Source organism: Bufo bufo, chromosome 2 (assembly GCF_905171765.1).
Source record: "Bufo bufo chromosome 2, aBufBuf1.1, whole genome shotgun sequence".
NCBI lineage: Eukaryota > Metazoa > Chordata > Amphibia > Anura > Bufonidae > Bufo > Bufo bufo.
This window is the reverse complement of record NC_053390.1, coordinates 40,740,032-40,755,086: the sequence shown is the minus strand read 5'-3', so window position 1 is coordinate 40,755,086 and position 15,055 is coordinate 40,740,032. Positions and strand designations below refer to the sequence as shown.

The 15,055-nt window shown below is 45.5% G+C and overlaps 1 protein-coding gene across 1 annotated transcript in view; it reads left to right on the top strand.

The window, feature by feature from the left end:
- The window catches only part of SPEF2 (sperm flagellar 2), a 166,412-nt gene that overhangs the window by 137,739 nt on the left and 13,618 nt on the right, over positions 1 to 15,055 (top strand). Inside the window, exons 25-30 of the mRNA XM_040420983.1 lie at positions 44 to 204; positions 7,508 to 7,691; positions 9,781 to 9,931; positions 10,915 to 11,046; positions 13,704 to 13,842; positions 14,660 to 14,889. Of these exons, the coding sequence (XP_040276917.1) occupies positions 44 to 204; positions 7,508 to 7,691; positions 9,781 to 9,931; positions 10,915 to 11,046; positions 13,704 to 13,842; positions 14,660 to 14,889 (997 nt within the window). The remainder of the gene's footprint in view (positions 1 to 43; positions 205 to 7,507; positions 7,692 to 9,780; positions 9,932 to 10,914; positions 11,047 to 13,703; positions 13,843 to 14,659; positions 14,890 to 15,055) is intronic.

Sequence of the window (15,055 nt, the reverse complement as noted above, 5' to 3'; positions counted from 1 at the left end):
CTGTACATTAATGACGTGTCCTCTCTTGCCTATGGAAATAAAGGTAGAAGTGGATCGTTTCCAAGACACAATGCGGTTTCTTCACGATTACTATGAAGGGATGGAGAATAAAATCCCGTCGGAGAACGGTCAGGAGTTTGTCCGCATCCCGCTCCTGGACATCTCTAATTCCAGCTCCCCAGAGGAATCCGAGAATCCAAGAAGGTAAATCAGAGATTCTATGCATATTAAAGAATGTATAGTTTCCCATATATATGATATTAATCACTATTGTCTACGCCATCATGTCTGTGGTAATAAATATAGGGGTAATAAGGAGTATCTATTGTATATCGTAGGTGAGGGCACTTTAGGACTGAGGGGGGAGAGGCTGCGTAGTTTTGTATTTTTTATTCAGTATTTTCATGTCAAAAAACTATTAAACTGCCACCAGGACTGATAGAGAAAGCCTGTGAGTCCTGTTTCCCTGCACACTCATAAAAAAAGCCTGTGAGTCCTGCTTCCCCGCTCACTCATAGTGAAAGCCTGTGAGTCCTGCTTCCCTTGTCCATTCATAGTGAAAGCCTGTGAGTCCTGCTTCCCTTGTCCATTCATAGTGAAAGCCTGTGAGTCCTGCTTCCCTTGTCCATTCATAGTGAAAGCCTGTGAGTCCTTCTTCCCTTGTCCATTCATAGTGAAAGCCTGTGAGTCCTGCTTCCCTTGTCCATTCATAGTGAAAGCCTGTGAGTCCTGCTTCCCTTGTCCATTCATAGTGAAAGCCTGTGAGTCCTGCTTCCCTTGTCCATTCATAGTGAAAGCCTGTGAGTCCTGCTTCCCTTGTCCATTCATAGAGAAAGCCTGTGAGTCCTGCTTCCCTTGTCCATTCATAGTGAAAGCCTGTGAGTCCTGCTTCCCTTGTCCATTCATAGTGAAAGCCTGTGAGTCCTGCTTCCCTTGTCCATTCATAGTGAAAGCCTGTGAGTCCTGCTTCCCTTGTCCATTCATAGTGAAAGCCTGTGAGTCCTGCTTCCCTTGTCCATTTATAGTGAAAGCCTGTGAGTCCTGCTTCCCTTGTCCATTCATTGTGAAAGCCTGTGAGTCCTGCTTCCCTTGTCCATTTATAGTGAAAGCCTATGAGTCCTGCTTCCCTTGTCCATTTATAGTGAAAGCCTGTGAGTCCTGCTTCCCTTGTCCATTCATTGTGAAAGCCTGTGAGTCCTGCTTCCCTTGTCCATTTATAGTGAAAGCCTGTGAGTCCTGCTTCCCTTGTCCATTCATTGTGAAAGCCTGTGAGTCCTGCTTCCCTTGTCCATTTATAGTGAAAGCCTATGAGTCCTGCTTCCCTTGTCCATTCATAGTGAAAGCCTGTGAGTCCTGCTTCCCTTGTCCATTCATAGTGAAAGCCTGTGAGTCCTGCTTCCCCGCTCACTCATAGTGAAAGCCTGTGAGTCCTGCTTCCCTTGTCCATTCATAGTGAAAGCCTGTGAGTCCTGCTTCCCTTGTCCATTCATAGTGAAAGCCTGTGAGTCCTGCTTCCCTTGTCCATTCATAGTGAAAGCCTGTGAGTCCTGCTTCCCTTGTCCATTCATAGTGAAAGCCTGTGAGTCCTGCTTCCCTTGTCCATTCATAGTGAAAGCCTGTGAGTCCTGCTTCCATTGTCCATTCATAGTAAAAGCCTGTGAGTCCTGCTTCCCTTGTCCATTCATAGTGAAAGCCTGTGAGTCCTTTTTCCCTCGTTCAGTCATAGAGAGAGTCTGTGAGTCCTGCTTCCATTGTCCATTCATAGTAAAAGCCTGTGAGTCCTGCTTCCCTTGTCCATTCATAGTAAAAGCCTGTGAGTCCTGCTTCCCTTGTCCATTCATAGTAAAAGCCTGTGAGTCCTGCTTCCCTTGTCCATTCATAGTGAAAGCCTGTGAGTCCTTTTTCCCTCGTTCAGTCATAGAGAGAGTCTGTGAGTCCTGCTTCCATTGTCCATTCATAGTAAAAGCCTGTGAGTCCTGCTTCCCTTGTCCATTCATAGTAAAAGCCTGTGAGTCCTGCTTCCCTTGTCCATTCATAGTAAAAGCCTGTGAGTCCTGCTTCCCTTGTCCATTCATAGTGAAAGCCTGTGAGTCTTGTTTCCCTCTTTAAGTCATAGAGAAAGCCTGAGAGTCCTTTTTCCCTCGTTCAGTCATAGAGAGAGTCTATGAGTCCTGATTCTCCTGTCACAGAGAACAATTACACATATAAGGCCAGGGGCGCACCACCAATGAGGCCAGGTGAGGCGATCACCTCAGGCAGCACCAGGAAGGGGCAAGATGGGGGCTGCAGAAGGGCCATGGGCAATGAGCGCTTTCATTGTGGCAAAGGGGTTAGGTTAAGAAACTGGCATGGGGGGGGGGGGGGGGCAGTTTTAGTTTTCACCTCAGGCATCAGAAAGGCTAGGTGCACCCCTGTATAAATAGTTATAAAATTAGGTGCACTACTGTGGTGGATGCAAACAGTAACAAACATCTGACTAACCCTCACACTGATGTTAAAAATGAGACATTAGCCAGTATATCCTTATATTAAGGACACACCTGGTGTAGGATGTCTCTGTGGCACTTGTGGTCTGCTGCGGGCATCCTCCATTGTATGCATTTTTTGCTGGGGATCGCCCTTAGCAACAGACCACAAGCGCAGTATCTGCTCCCCCGAGCATAAATGCACAACTGCATTTGGGGTTGAGCATTTCCTGCCTTTTGAGACCACTTATTTTTGTCATTTATATCGCACCCCTGTATAAGGCTATGTTCCGCTCAGATCGTTCATTACATATTCCTTTGTATTTAACATGAAAAATAATGCTGCATACAAAGCTATTTTTTCCATCCAAACGATGGACACCTTGTAAATAAAAGGGGTCTTTCTTGTGCTGGATCCAGCTATGCAACGTGGTTTCCATTTATGATGCAGCTGTGAACAGACGTATACAAGAGATCTGTGCAACCACAGAAACCCGTCGTTTCCGGGTTAAAGGGGTTATCCGAGGCTGGAAATGGCCCCCCATATGCCTGGGCCCCTCACACTGATTTTACTCGCCTGGCTCCCCACTCCCTACGCCGGTCCTGGTCCCCACACCGCTTCTCCCTGTGCGCGGATGAAAACATCCGGTGTTCGGGGGGAGCAGCCAATGGTAGGTGGTAACGGGGGGGAGCCTCCCTAGCATCGCGGGTGACGCCTAGGGAGGCTTGTCCCCGTCACCTCCTGTCATTTACTGCCCCCCCCCCCCCTCCCCAGACACCGAATGTTTTCATCCGCGCACGGGGAGAAGCAGCAGTGACGGTGCGGGGACCAGGAGCAGCACGGGGAGCCAGGTAAGTATATTCAATGTGAGGGGGGCCATTCCCAGCCTCAGATAACCCTTTAAAGAACCTCTGCTCTTTTCATGCATCATGTGGGTGGTGCCGCTGCTTAGTCATACAGAGTTACCTGTCAGTCATTGAGTGGTAACGCCCACGTGACTCCAATGCATAAAAAAGCAGAGGTTTAAAGTTCCCCTGGTAGACAAAAATATGTGGGTTCAACAGTGAGTGAAAGCAATGAGCATGAGTGTTTCTCAGTGTAACCCCGGGGCTCCCCCTGAGTGATCATCCCCGGTGCCGCTCTGTGGTCGGGGTGTCTTCTGTCCTCATCACTAAACATTTCTGTGTTTTTTCCTGACCTTTTCTTGTGGCACGTGGGCAAAAACTGATGTCACATTACACAGCAGGAAGCACAGGTTCTGCAGCGTCATCTTACCATCTGTGCCATGTGTAGTAAAGGGCAGGACATTCCCCCATATGAGTCAGGCTTCCGCATCTCAAGACCGAACGTATTGCTTAAGGTATGACTATATTAAAGGGGACCTCCGGTGATCTGCTTCTGGCCTCGTCATTTATATCCCCCTCCTCCATTGAAATACCATGTGTATTACAAATGAACAGTTCAACCAGTCTCCCCCCAAGTACAGAAAGTGCTCATGATATGGAGGAGAGGGTCAAACAAGGAGCACAGCTCTGAAGCCCACTCACTTTTTCTGATAGGGGCCAGTATGACATTCAGCTGCAACACCGAATGTCCTATTTGATCACATTTTGCTGATTTTTGCCTATTCTCTTGTCCATAATTGTGGCGTTTCGCCTTTTTCTCATCAATTCATTTTCTCTTGCTTTTTACTTTGAACTACATGCCCCTTCCTTATGTGTCACAGATAATGCTCATAGATTTGTGTGATATCTGACCTGGGAAAAAAAAATTCTGTGAAGCGTCAGCAGATTACAGGCTTCTTAGAAGTGTTCTGACCACTTTTGAAGAACGTCTGTGCTTTCCACCCTCTGATCATCTTTACCGCATTCTCAGGCATCAGCCGTTGTATCCGACCTGCATCTCGGGGACAGAAGTCCATGACTGACCCTGGGATTCCTGCCATGGATGTGCAACAGATCCGTACAAGGATCAGCCCTATTGTCATTCAGTGGGGCTGATACTCGGCAGTTCCATCTACCATAAGTAGCGTGGTGCTTTTCTCGCCTGTGTCATTTAAACAGTAGTGCCCCATGTGCCATCATTTAGAAAATATATAAGTCCAAGGCACTGTAACTAATAAAATCACAAATGTATTCTTTTCTTCATTAAAACATGCTTGTTTGGCACATTTTGGTAACACACGGTCTTGTCTACATTCAAATGGAGTAATGATGGTTTTCAACACATACTCAGATTCCCGTGGTTAGATGGCTGTGTTCACAATTACTGTAAACAAGTCACAGAAGATCGCTGGAGAAACTGAAGAACGCTGTTGCATAGGCAAGGTATCTTCTGGGGAAGGCTGACTCTTGCCAGACAAAGTGGGACAAATCCCCAACTTCCCTGTTTTTTCAAATACATGTACCAACCTCAACTTGTCACTCCCTGTCCTCCCACAAGTTGACGTCAGGTCAGTCCTTTCTCCCTCTCTAATGGAAAGTGATCATCACATCAGACACCAGCCTTCGACGCCAAGGGGAATGGTCTCGAGAGAAGTCATTCCTAACTATCAACATATTGGAGCTGAGAGCGATGCTACTGTCCTAGGTGCATTGGACTGACCAGCTGGCCAAACATACAGTCTGCATCCAGACAGACAATTCAACAGCAGTGGTGTACCACAACCATCAAGGGGGAAATACAGAGTCCCACAGCCATGGAGAAAACAGATGCAGATCTCCAAGTGGGCAGAACACTAGTGCCATCAGCCGTACAAATTCCAGGAGTCTGGATTTTCCAAGCAGAGAACGAGTGGACACAAGAAAATGGAAACTTCATCTTTAAGTTTTTCTGACAATTTACAACACTTGCAACTCCATCGTACATTAACCTGATGGCTTCTCACCTCAATCGGCAACTTCCCGCCTTCATGGCTTGGTTTCATGACCCCCTCACTCTGCTGATAGACACTGGGCATTCCATGGAGCCAATTCACATTCTCTTATGCGTTCCCTCCAATTCCTCTGTTACCTCGGCTTCTCAGCAAGATTCGGTGAAAGCGTCTGCCTTTCATTTAATCACTCTAGACTATCGACAGGTTTGGTATGTGTCTATGATCGCTCTTCTAGCGGACCAACCTTGGCCTTGACAATGTTCTCTCACATGGTCCTTTCCATCTCACAAAATTACCTCCACTGTGTTTAACGACATGGCTGTTGAAGCTGCTGTTTTCAGAGCCATGAGTGTCTGTCATCAAGACTGTGATAAAGGCCAGGAAACCAGCTTCCCCCCTTATCTACCACAGGACAAGGAAGTCCTTTTTCCACTGGTGCGAACAATTGTACATGTTGTTCTCTCTGCCTACCATCCTGATCTTCCTTCAGGCAGGTTTGGATTTGGGTCTCGGGCTCAGTTCTCTCAAGGGACATGTTTCCTATAGTCTATTCTTTTTTTAGCTACCTCTAGCTTCCAATTTGGCATTTTGCACCTTTTTTCAGTGCGTGGCTCATGCAGCTCTCCCTTACCGATGCCCTTTACCTCCCTGGGGCCTCAACCTTGTCCTAGACTTAATACAGCTGTCTCCTTTTGAACTCTTACAGGAGACATTTCACCTCTTTCACTCTCGTTCAAGGCAGCTTTCGTGGTCAACATCACATCTATCCATAGAGTTTCGGAATCATGTAAATCCCCCTTCTTGGTCCTTCACTAGGGCAAGGTTGTCCTCAGACTGGTCCCATCCTTTTTGCATAAGGTCGTGATGGCTTTTCACCTTAATCAGGATATTGTCTTGCCCTCGCGTTGAGACCCCACTTGGGCTAAGGAAGAATCTCCATACTCTGGAGGTAGTGCGGGCAGTACGCATTTACCTCCTCCTTGGCCCCTTTTGAAAGGTCAGCGTCTCTTTTGTTTTCTGGGACAGTCCTAGGAGTCTGGCGGCCTCCAAATCCACTATCTCCTGTTAGATCCGGCTGGTCATTTCTGAGGTATATTGCTCTAAGGGCATGGAGCCGAACCCCCTTTTGGCTGACTGCTCATTCTATCCGTTCCATAGGAGCCTCTTGGGGTGCTTCACCAAGCATCTGCACTTCAAGTGTGTAAGGCTGCTACCTGGTCATCTCTACACACCTTACCTTACCTACCTACCATACCTACACACATCCGCTGATGCAGCAGTAGGTCACAGGCAGCGGTTGATAACTGCACTTCTCTATTCAGAGCACATTCTTTTGCCACCCTGGGCACTACTTTGGAACAACCCAAGGCCTCTCTGTGTTCCTCAATGACACAGATGAGAAAAATAGATTTTGTCACTTACTGTAAAATCCTTTTCTTTTCCGTTCACTGGAGGCCACAGCTACCACCCTTTTTAATTCTATGAGATCCTTTGTTGAGTAGTTTGGATTTGCCCGAGTTTTCCGACCTGCTTGTTGCGGGTTCATTCAGTTCTAGGCTCCTATGTACTTTTTTTGTTTTGGCTTTCTCATTCTTGGTCTGCTTCTAATGTTCTGAAATACACATTAGTCTTTTGTCGGCCAAACCTGCTGAGAACTCTCAGATGTCGGGGGAGACCAGGATCGGGAGAAATATTTTTGCCCAATCCTTTTGTTCTCCCAAGAGATATGCCTCCTCCAGAAGTGTCTGTTGTTCTCTGCTCTCCTCATGGAATACACACACACGTTCAGCCATGCCAAACATGTATCTGTATGGGGAAGTTGGGAGAGAGAGGACATGGTCATGCAGAGGTACATAGCATTATAAATCAGTGCAATGCCCTGCGCTCCTGCAAGACCAGCAGTGTCCAGAACGGAGGACCCAGCTCACACACGGAGCGTTATTCCCGCACTGCCCTTAGTCCCTGTAGGAAGGGAATAGCTGATGGGAGAAGTGAACACTTTTAACTGCTTTACGTCCGCCTACTACATTGACCCCAAACAAACTACTGTGTGCAGTCCATATTGTTCATTATTGAGCTATGTATCACGGGCCCAAGTGCGTCAGGTTAACAAAAGTAATGTGCTGATTTAACAAACTTTTTAACCATTATATTTCTTGATTGTAGGATTCCTCTAGTTCCCAGAAGACCTCAGACTCCAGAGATGAACTCGGGGAAACAGAAGAGTAAAGGGGCAGCTGTGAAAGGAAAGGAGGATCCTAACATGGAGGTCGCAGGGCAGCTCTCCGAAGCCGATCAGAAGCTCATTCATGAAGCATGGCAGACAGCACTGTCAGCCATTGCTAATATGGTAAGCATGGGCTTTGGGAGTCCCACTGCAGCATGCCTGGCAAACAGCTGGTCCTGCTGGGGAAAGCTGCTGTGCCTAGCCAGACATCTTGTATTATCACATGGCATCATTCAGATGAATGGCTCTCTGTGTAATAAACGAAAGCCTGGAGTCCGCCAGAACAGAAGCCACATCTGCAGAGCGCGTGATTATTAGGACATTACAGTGCCTTAAAAAAGTATTCATACCCCTTGAACTTTTCCAAATTTTTTCACGTTACACCCTTAAACTTAAATGTATTTTATTGGGATTTTATAGCAAGTAGCAAATATGTGTGAAGTGAAAAGAAAATGATACATGGTTTTCAAAAATTTTTATAAATAAAAATCTGGATGGTATGGTGTGCATTTGTATTCAGCCCCCCTGAGTCAGTACTTTGCAGGACCACCTTTCACTGCCATTACAGCTGCAAGTCTTTTAGGGGATGTCTCTACCAGCTTTGCACATCTAGAGGCTGACATTTTTTCTCATTCTTCTTTGCTGAATAGCTTGCGCTCAGATAGATTGGATGGAGAGCGTCTGTGAACAGCAGTTTTCAAGTCTTGCCACAGGTTCTCAGTGGGATTTAGGTCTGGACTGTGACTGGGCCATTCTAACACATGGATATGCTTTGGTCTAAACCCTTCCATTGTAGCTCTGGCTGGATGTTTAGGGTTGTTGTCCTGCTGGAAGGTGAACCTCCACCCAGTCTCAAATCTTTTTCCTCCAGGATTGCCCTGTATTTAGCTCCATCCATCTTCCCATCAACTCTGACCAGCTTTCCTGTCCTGAAGAAAAGCCTCCCCACAGTGTGATGCCGCCACCAGCATGTTTCACGGTGGGGATGTTGTTTTCAGGGGGATGTGCAGTATTAGTTTACTACCACACATAGCATATTGCATTTAGGCAAAAATGTTCAACTTTGGTCTCATATGACCAGAGCACCTTCTTCCACATGTTTACTGTGTCTCCTACATGACTTGTGGAAAACTACAAAGGGACTTCTTATGGCTTGCTTTCAAAAATGACTCTTCTTGCCACTCTTCCATAAAGGCCAAATTTGTGGAGTACACGACTAATAGTTGTCCTATGGACAGATTCTCCCACCTTAGCTGTGGATCTCGGCAGGTCCTCCAGAGTGACCATGGGCCTCTTGGCTGCTTCTCTAATTAGTGCTCTCCTTGCCTCCGATGTCAGTTTAGGTGGACGGCCATGGCTTGGTAGGTTTGCAGTTGTGCCAGACTCCTTCCATTTTCGGATAATGGATTGAACAGTGCTCCGTGAGATGTTCAGAGCTTGGGATATTTTTTTATAACCTAACCCTGCTTTACACTTCCCTACAACTTTTTCCCTGACCTGTCTGGTGTGTTCCTCGGTTTTCATGATGCTATTTGATCACTAATGTTCTCTTACAATCCTCTGAGGCCTTCACAGATCAGCTCGAGTTATACTAATAATAAATTACATACAGGAGGATTCTATTTATTAATTAGGTGACTTCTGAGGGTAATTGGTCACACTGGATTTTATTTAGGGGTATCAGACTGCAGGGGGCTGAATATAAATGCATTTATTAAAATTTTGAAAACCATGTGCCATTTTCTTTTCCCCTCACAGATATTTGCCCCTTGTGTTGGTCTATCACATAAAATCCCAATAAAATACATTTAAGTTTGTGGGTGTAACTTGAAAAAATGTGGAAAAGTTCAAAGGGTATGAATACATTTTCAAGGCTCTGTATTTTGGAATAGGCAGTAAGGACTTTTTTACAAATATTCAAGAGCTGTGTCCATTGGGTGGCTCACCTGTGCATTTCCACCTGGCTTATCTCCCCTACCAGTCATTGGTAGAAGAAGAAGGGAAGATGGAGATGAAGGAGCCACTCATTGGACATCACTCCCACCCTGAGATTTTAGTGGCACGGAGCCCCTGTCCTTATAAATAGATCATGTTGTACAGTATGTACACTGTATTATATATACTATACTGTGTATAATGTGTGTGACTTGTGTCTTGTTCCTGTCCGTGCGTGCCTTTTACTGCAAATCAAACTCTGACTTTTCGCCCCCAGGTAGCAAATGAAAAACAAGCGCTGGAGGCGGAGGAAGAGAAGGAGCACCAATTGTTGGAGCTGAAGGAAAAGGAAAGATTTAAAGCCTCTCAGACCACGTCTCAAAGCAACCAAAAAGGGGCAAAAAAGAAATCGCCCAACAGGAAAAAAGGTAAGCCCCCCTCCTTAGTGGTGATGGGACTATGACTGGCATTGTCATGGAGGTGCTATCGCTGGAATTGTTATGGAGGCACTCTAGCGGACATTGTTTTGGTGGAATCACAATTGACATTTTTATGTAGTCTATGGCTTGCATTGTTATGGAGGCAGTATGACTGACATTGCTATGGAGGCAGTATGACTGACATTGTTATGGAGGCAGTATGACTGACATTGCTATGGAGGCAGTATGACTGACATTGTTATGGAGGCAGTATGACTAACATTGCTATGGAGGCAGTATGACTGACATTGTTATGGAGGCAGTATGACTAACATTGCTATGGAGGCAGTATGACTGACATTGCTATGGAGGCAGTATGACTGACATTGCTATGGAGGCAGTATGACTGACATTGCTATGGAGGCAGTATGACTGACACTGCTATGGAGGCAGTATGACTGACATTGCTATGGAGGCAGTATGACTGACATTGTTATGGAGGCAGTATGACTGACATTGCTATGGAGGCAGTATGACTGACATTGCTATGGAGGCAGTATGACTGACATTGCTATGGAGGCAGTATGACTGACATTGCTATGGAGGCAGTATGACTGACATTGCTATGGAGGCAGTATGACTGACATTGCTATGGAGGCAGTATGACTGACATTGTTAGGGAGGCCCGGCAGTTGAGGGTACGTTCACACAACCATATTTTCGGTCCGCGTCTGATCCGTATTTTTTGCAGATTGCACAGGGACCTATTAGTATCTATGTGGCTACACGGATATCATACGTGTGTAGTGCGCATCTGCTCGGCTGAGCCACAAATTACATAAAACATATTCCATTCTTGTCCGTTTTCCAGGCAAGAATATGCCTTTTTTCAATAGGGCCTGCAGAAGTGCAGGATGCACGCTGACCGCATTCGTATTTTGCGGCCGTGGAGTTTGAGGAGTTTTGTACAGTATCTCTGCTTTTTATTTCAGGGGAAAAATCACCTGGGCCTGCAGCTCCCACACCTCCACCCGCAGCCCCAGAGGACAGCTCAGAGCAGCAGAAGAAACAGGAAAGTAAAGTGAAGATGAGACAGGAATATCTTGCTGCTCTTGAATGCGAAGGTTGGTGATAGAAACAGTGCACACTTACTGTAGAGCAGAGCTGTATGCAGCAAACCCCCTAGTGACAATGAGTGTATTGGGGTCCTGCTGTAGGAGCCGTCTGTGATCAGATGCTATAATGAAGGTATGTAGTTGCTGGCCTGCCACAAGGAAATGCATTATATAGACCATAGATGCATTATGTAGACCACCCTGACTGCTTCGATAATGATCGGTCAGGGCATTCATGAACTACGCTACGCTGTCCTCTCTGTCACTGATCTGTATGGCCAGTGCATCCAGTAAGCCACAGGACACATCACTGTGCCTGTGGAGGTGAGTAGACCACCAGACCTCCTCATATTAACTCTCTTTTTTACCCAATAAATACCCCTCTTATACCATAGACCAACAGGTATTAATCCTATAGAACATTAGATATTAAAATCTCTATATCTCTTTTATACCCTAGACCAGCAGGTATAAACCAGTTTTTACTGTAGACGTTAGTAAATAAAGGATAAAATATAAACCTTACCCATCTACCCCTGACCACCATGGAATATACAGGGTGGGCCATTTATATGGATACACCTTAATAAAATGGGAATGGTTGGTGATATTAACTTACTGTTTGTGGCACATTAGTATATGTGAGGGGGGAAACTTTTCAAGATGGGTGGTGACCATGGCGGCCATTTTGAAGTCGGCCATTTTGAATCCAACTTTAGTTTTTTCAATAGGAAGAGGGTCATGTGACACATCAAACTTATTGGGAATTTCACAAGAAAAACAATGGTGTGCTTGGTTCTAACCTAACTTTATTCTTTCATGAGTTATTTACAAGTTTCTGACCACTTATAAAATGTGTTCAATGTGCTGCCCATTGTGTTGGATTGTCAATGCAACCCTCTTCTCCCACTCTTCACACACTGATAGCAACACCGCAGGAGAAATGCTAGCACAGACTTCCAGTATCTGTAGTTTCAGGTGCTGCACATCTCGTATCTTCACAGCATAGACAATTGCCTTCAGATGACCCCAAAGATAAAAGTCTAAGGGGGTCAGATCGGGAGACCTTGGGGGCCATTCAACTGGCCCATGACGACCAATCCACTTTCCAGGAAACTGTTCATCTAGGAATGCTCGGACCTGACACCCATAATGTGGTGGTGCACCATCTTGCTGGAAAAACTCAGGGAACGTGCCAGCTTCAGTGCATAAAGAGGGAAACACATCATCATGTAGCAATTTCGCATATCCAGTGGCCTTGAGGTTTCCATTGATGAAGAATGGCCCCACTATCTTTGTGCCCCATATACCACACCATACCATCAATTTTTTTGTTCCAACAGTCTTGGAGGGATCCATCCAATGTGGGTTAGTGTCAGACCAATAGCGGTGTTTTGTTTAACTTCACCATTCACATAAAGGTTTGCCTCATCACTGAACAAAATCTTCTGCGTAAACTGAGGGTCCTGTTCCAAGTTTAGTTTTGCCCATTCTGCAAATTCAGTGCGCCGATCTGGGTCATCCTCGTAAGGGTGCCATTTGTGAGTAGCTAATATCCGCCGAAGGGATGTTCGACTAATGCCACTCTCCAGTGACATGCGGCGAGTGCTACGCTGTGGGCTCTTGCTGAATGAAGCTAGGACAGCCACTGATGTTTCTTCATTAGAGACAGATTTCATGCGTCCACATTTTGGCAAATCCAACACTGAACCAGTTTCACGAAACTTAGGAAGCAGTTTGCTAACTGTAGCATGGGAGATGGGTGGTCTCGTAGGGTGTCTTGCATTGAAATCTGCTGCAATGACCCGGTTACTGCGTTCACCAGACATCAACACAATTTCTATCCGCTCCTCACGTGTTAACCTCGGCGACATGTCAATGGCTGTAAACAAAGAGAAACTTGTAAATAACTCATGAAAGAATAAAGTTACAAAAATTCGCTAGAGAATAAAATATGCACCCTCCTCTTCTACCCTAGACTACTAGGGAATAAAACATAAACCATCCTTTTTTACCCTAGACCACCAGAATGTAAGATATGAACCCTCCTCCTCTACCCTAGACCATCAGGGCATAAAATATGAACCCTCTTCTACCATTGATCACCAGGTTGTAAAATATGAACCCACCTACTTTACCTTAGCCCAACAGGAAGCAATACTGTATATAGATCCTCTTCATCTACCCTAGACCACGAGGGACTAAAATATGAACCCTCCACTTCTACCCTAGACGACCATGGAATCAAATTAGAACCCTTATCTTCTATCCTAGACCACCATGTAATAAAATATGATCCCTCTTCTTTAACCCTCAACCACCAGGGAATTAACTATACCTTTTCTTCTACCCTAGACCACCAAGGAAAATAGAAAACCCTCATATTCTACTGTAGACCACCATGTAATAAAATATGATCCCTCCTCTTCAACTCTAGACAACCAGGGAATAAAATACGAACCCTGCCTTCTACTGTAGACCACATATGAACCTTCCTCTTCTACCTTAGACTGCCAAGGAATAAAATATGAACCCTCCTCTTCTACCCTAGATTATCAAACTCCACTACCTTAGACCACTAGGGAAGTTTTGGCCCTATATATGATCATTATACTATTAGAGCCTTTTACTGATGCTTTTTTCTTATTTTATCTTTCTGTGTTCAGAGGCAACTGTGAGCTCCAGACTGGAACTGGTAAAGGCCAAAGCCTTAGAAATGTGCCAAGAGATTGTGACAAGATCGGAGCAGGCTTATAAAGACACGGACATGTGGCTGGGAGCACGATTTCTAGCGGAGATGTCAAGGTAGAACGTTTCACAATGAGTCAACTGGGCACATTTACAGGGTTATAGTTTTGGGGTCCTGGTGAGAAATCCTGTACTGCTAAGGCTACTTTCACACTAGCGTTTTGGCTTTCCGTTTGTGAGATCCGTTCAGGGCTCTCACAAGCGGTCCAAAACGGATCAGTTTTGCTCTAATGCGTTCTGAATGGAAAAGGATCCGCTCAGAATGCGTCAGTTTGCCTCCGATCAATCTCCATTCCGCTCTGGAGGCGAACACCAAAACACTGCCTGCAGCGTTTTACTGTCCACCTGATGAAGTGGAGCCAAACGGATCCGTCCTGGCACACAATGTAAGTCAATGGGGACGGATCCGTTTTCTCTGACACAATGTGGCACAATAGAAAACGGATCCGTCCCCCATTGACTTTCAATGGTGTTCAAGACGGATCCGTCATGGCTATAGAAGACATAATACAAACTGATCCGTTCATGACGGATGCATGCGGTTGTATTATTGTAACGGAAGCGTTTTTGCAGATCCATGACGGATGAGTACACAGCCTGTTGCTAAGCAACATCTCAAATATACAGTATACCATTGTCTAGAACCAACCGGGAATGCTTTGAATAGCAGCTTTATCCTAGGCAATGTCCACCATTGTCTAGTATCTTCTGATGACATTATTCCTAATATATATATATACACACAGACAGTATATAATCATGAAAAAATATTAGCCCCTCCCCCTCCTTCACAGCACGCTATCAGTTTTTGCCTCCAAAACCTTCTGTCGTTCTGCTTTATGATCTCTAATACTGGACTCCTATGTTTTCTCAGCATCGGGAAGCTGATTCAGATTGCTCATCACTGCATTGAAACCAGCACAAAGATACAGCATGAACTCGTCCTGGAACAAAGTGACTTCTACATAAACTCAGATATAAAAGTGATCCCCGATCCTGCACCACCACCGAGACCCCCACCGGTAGAGAGCTCTACGGCGGCCACCCTCACTGTCTCTCAACTCCAACGACTGCACAAGCAGTTTTTGCAAGTGGCTCCTGATGGTGAGTTATGTTTAAAGTTATTAAATGTGCAGTACTTTTCCATCATTCATTAGGGCAGGGGATGGTGGATAGTTCTGGTGCGGTGTGCAAGCCACTTTTTGTCACGTTGGAGACAAGTGAGGAATAAGCAATCCCATATCCTTTATAATCTGCATCAGCCTCACAT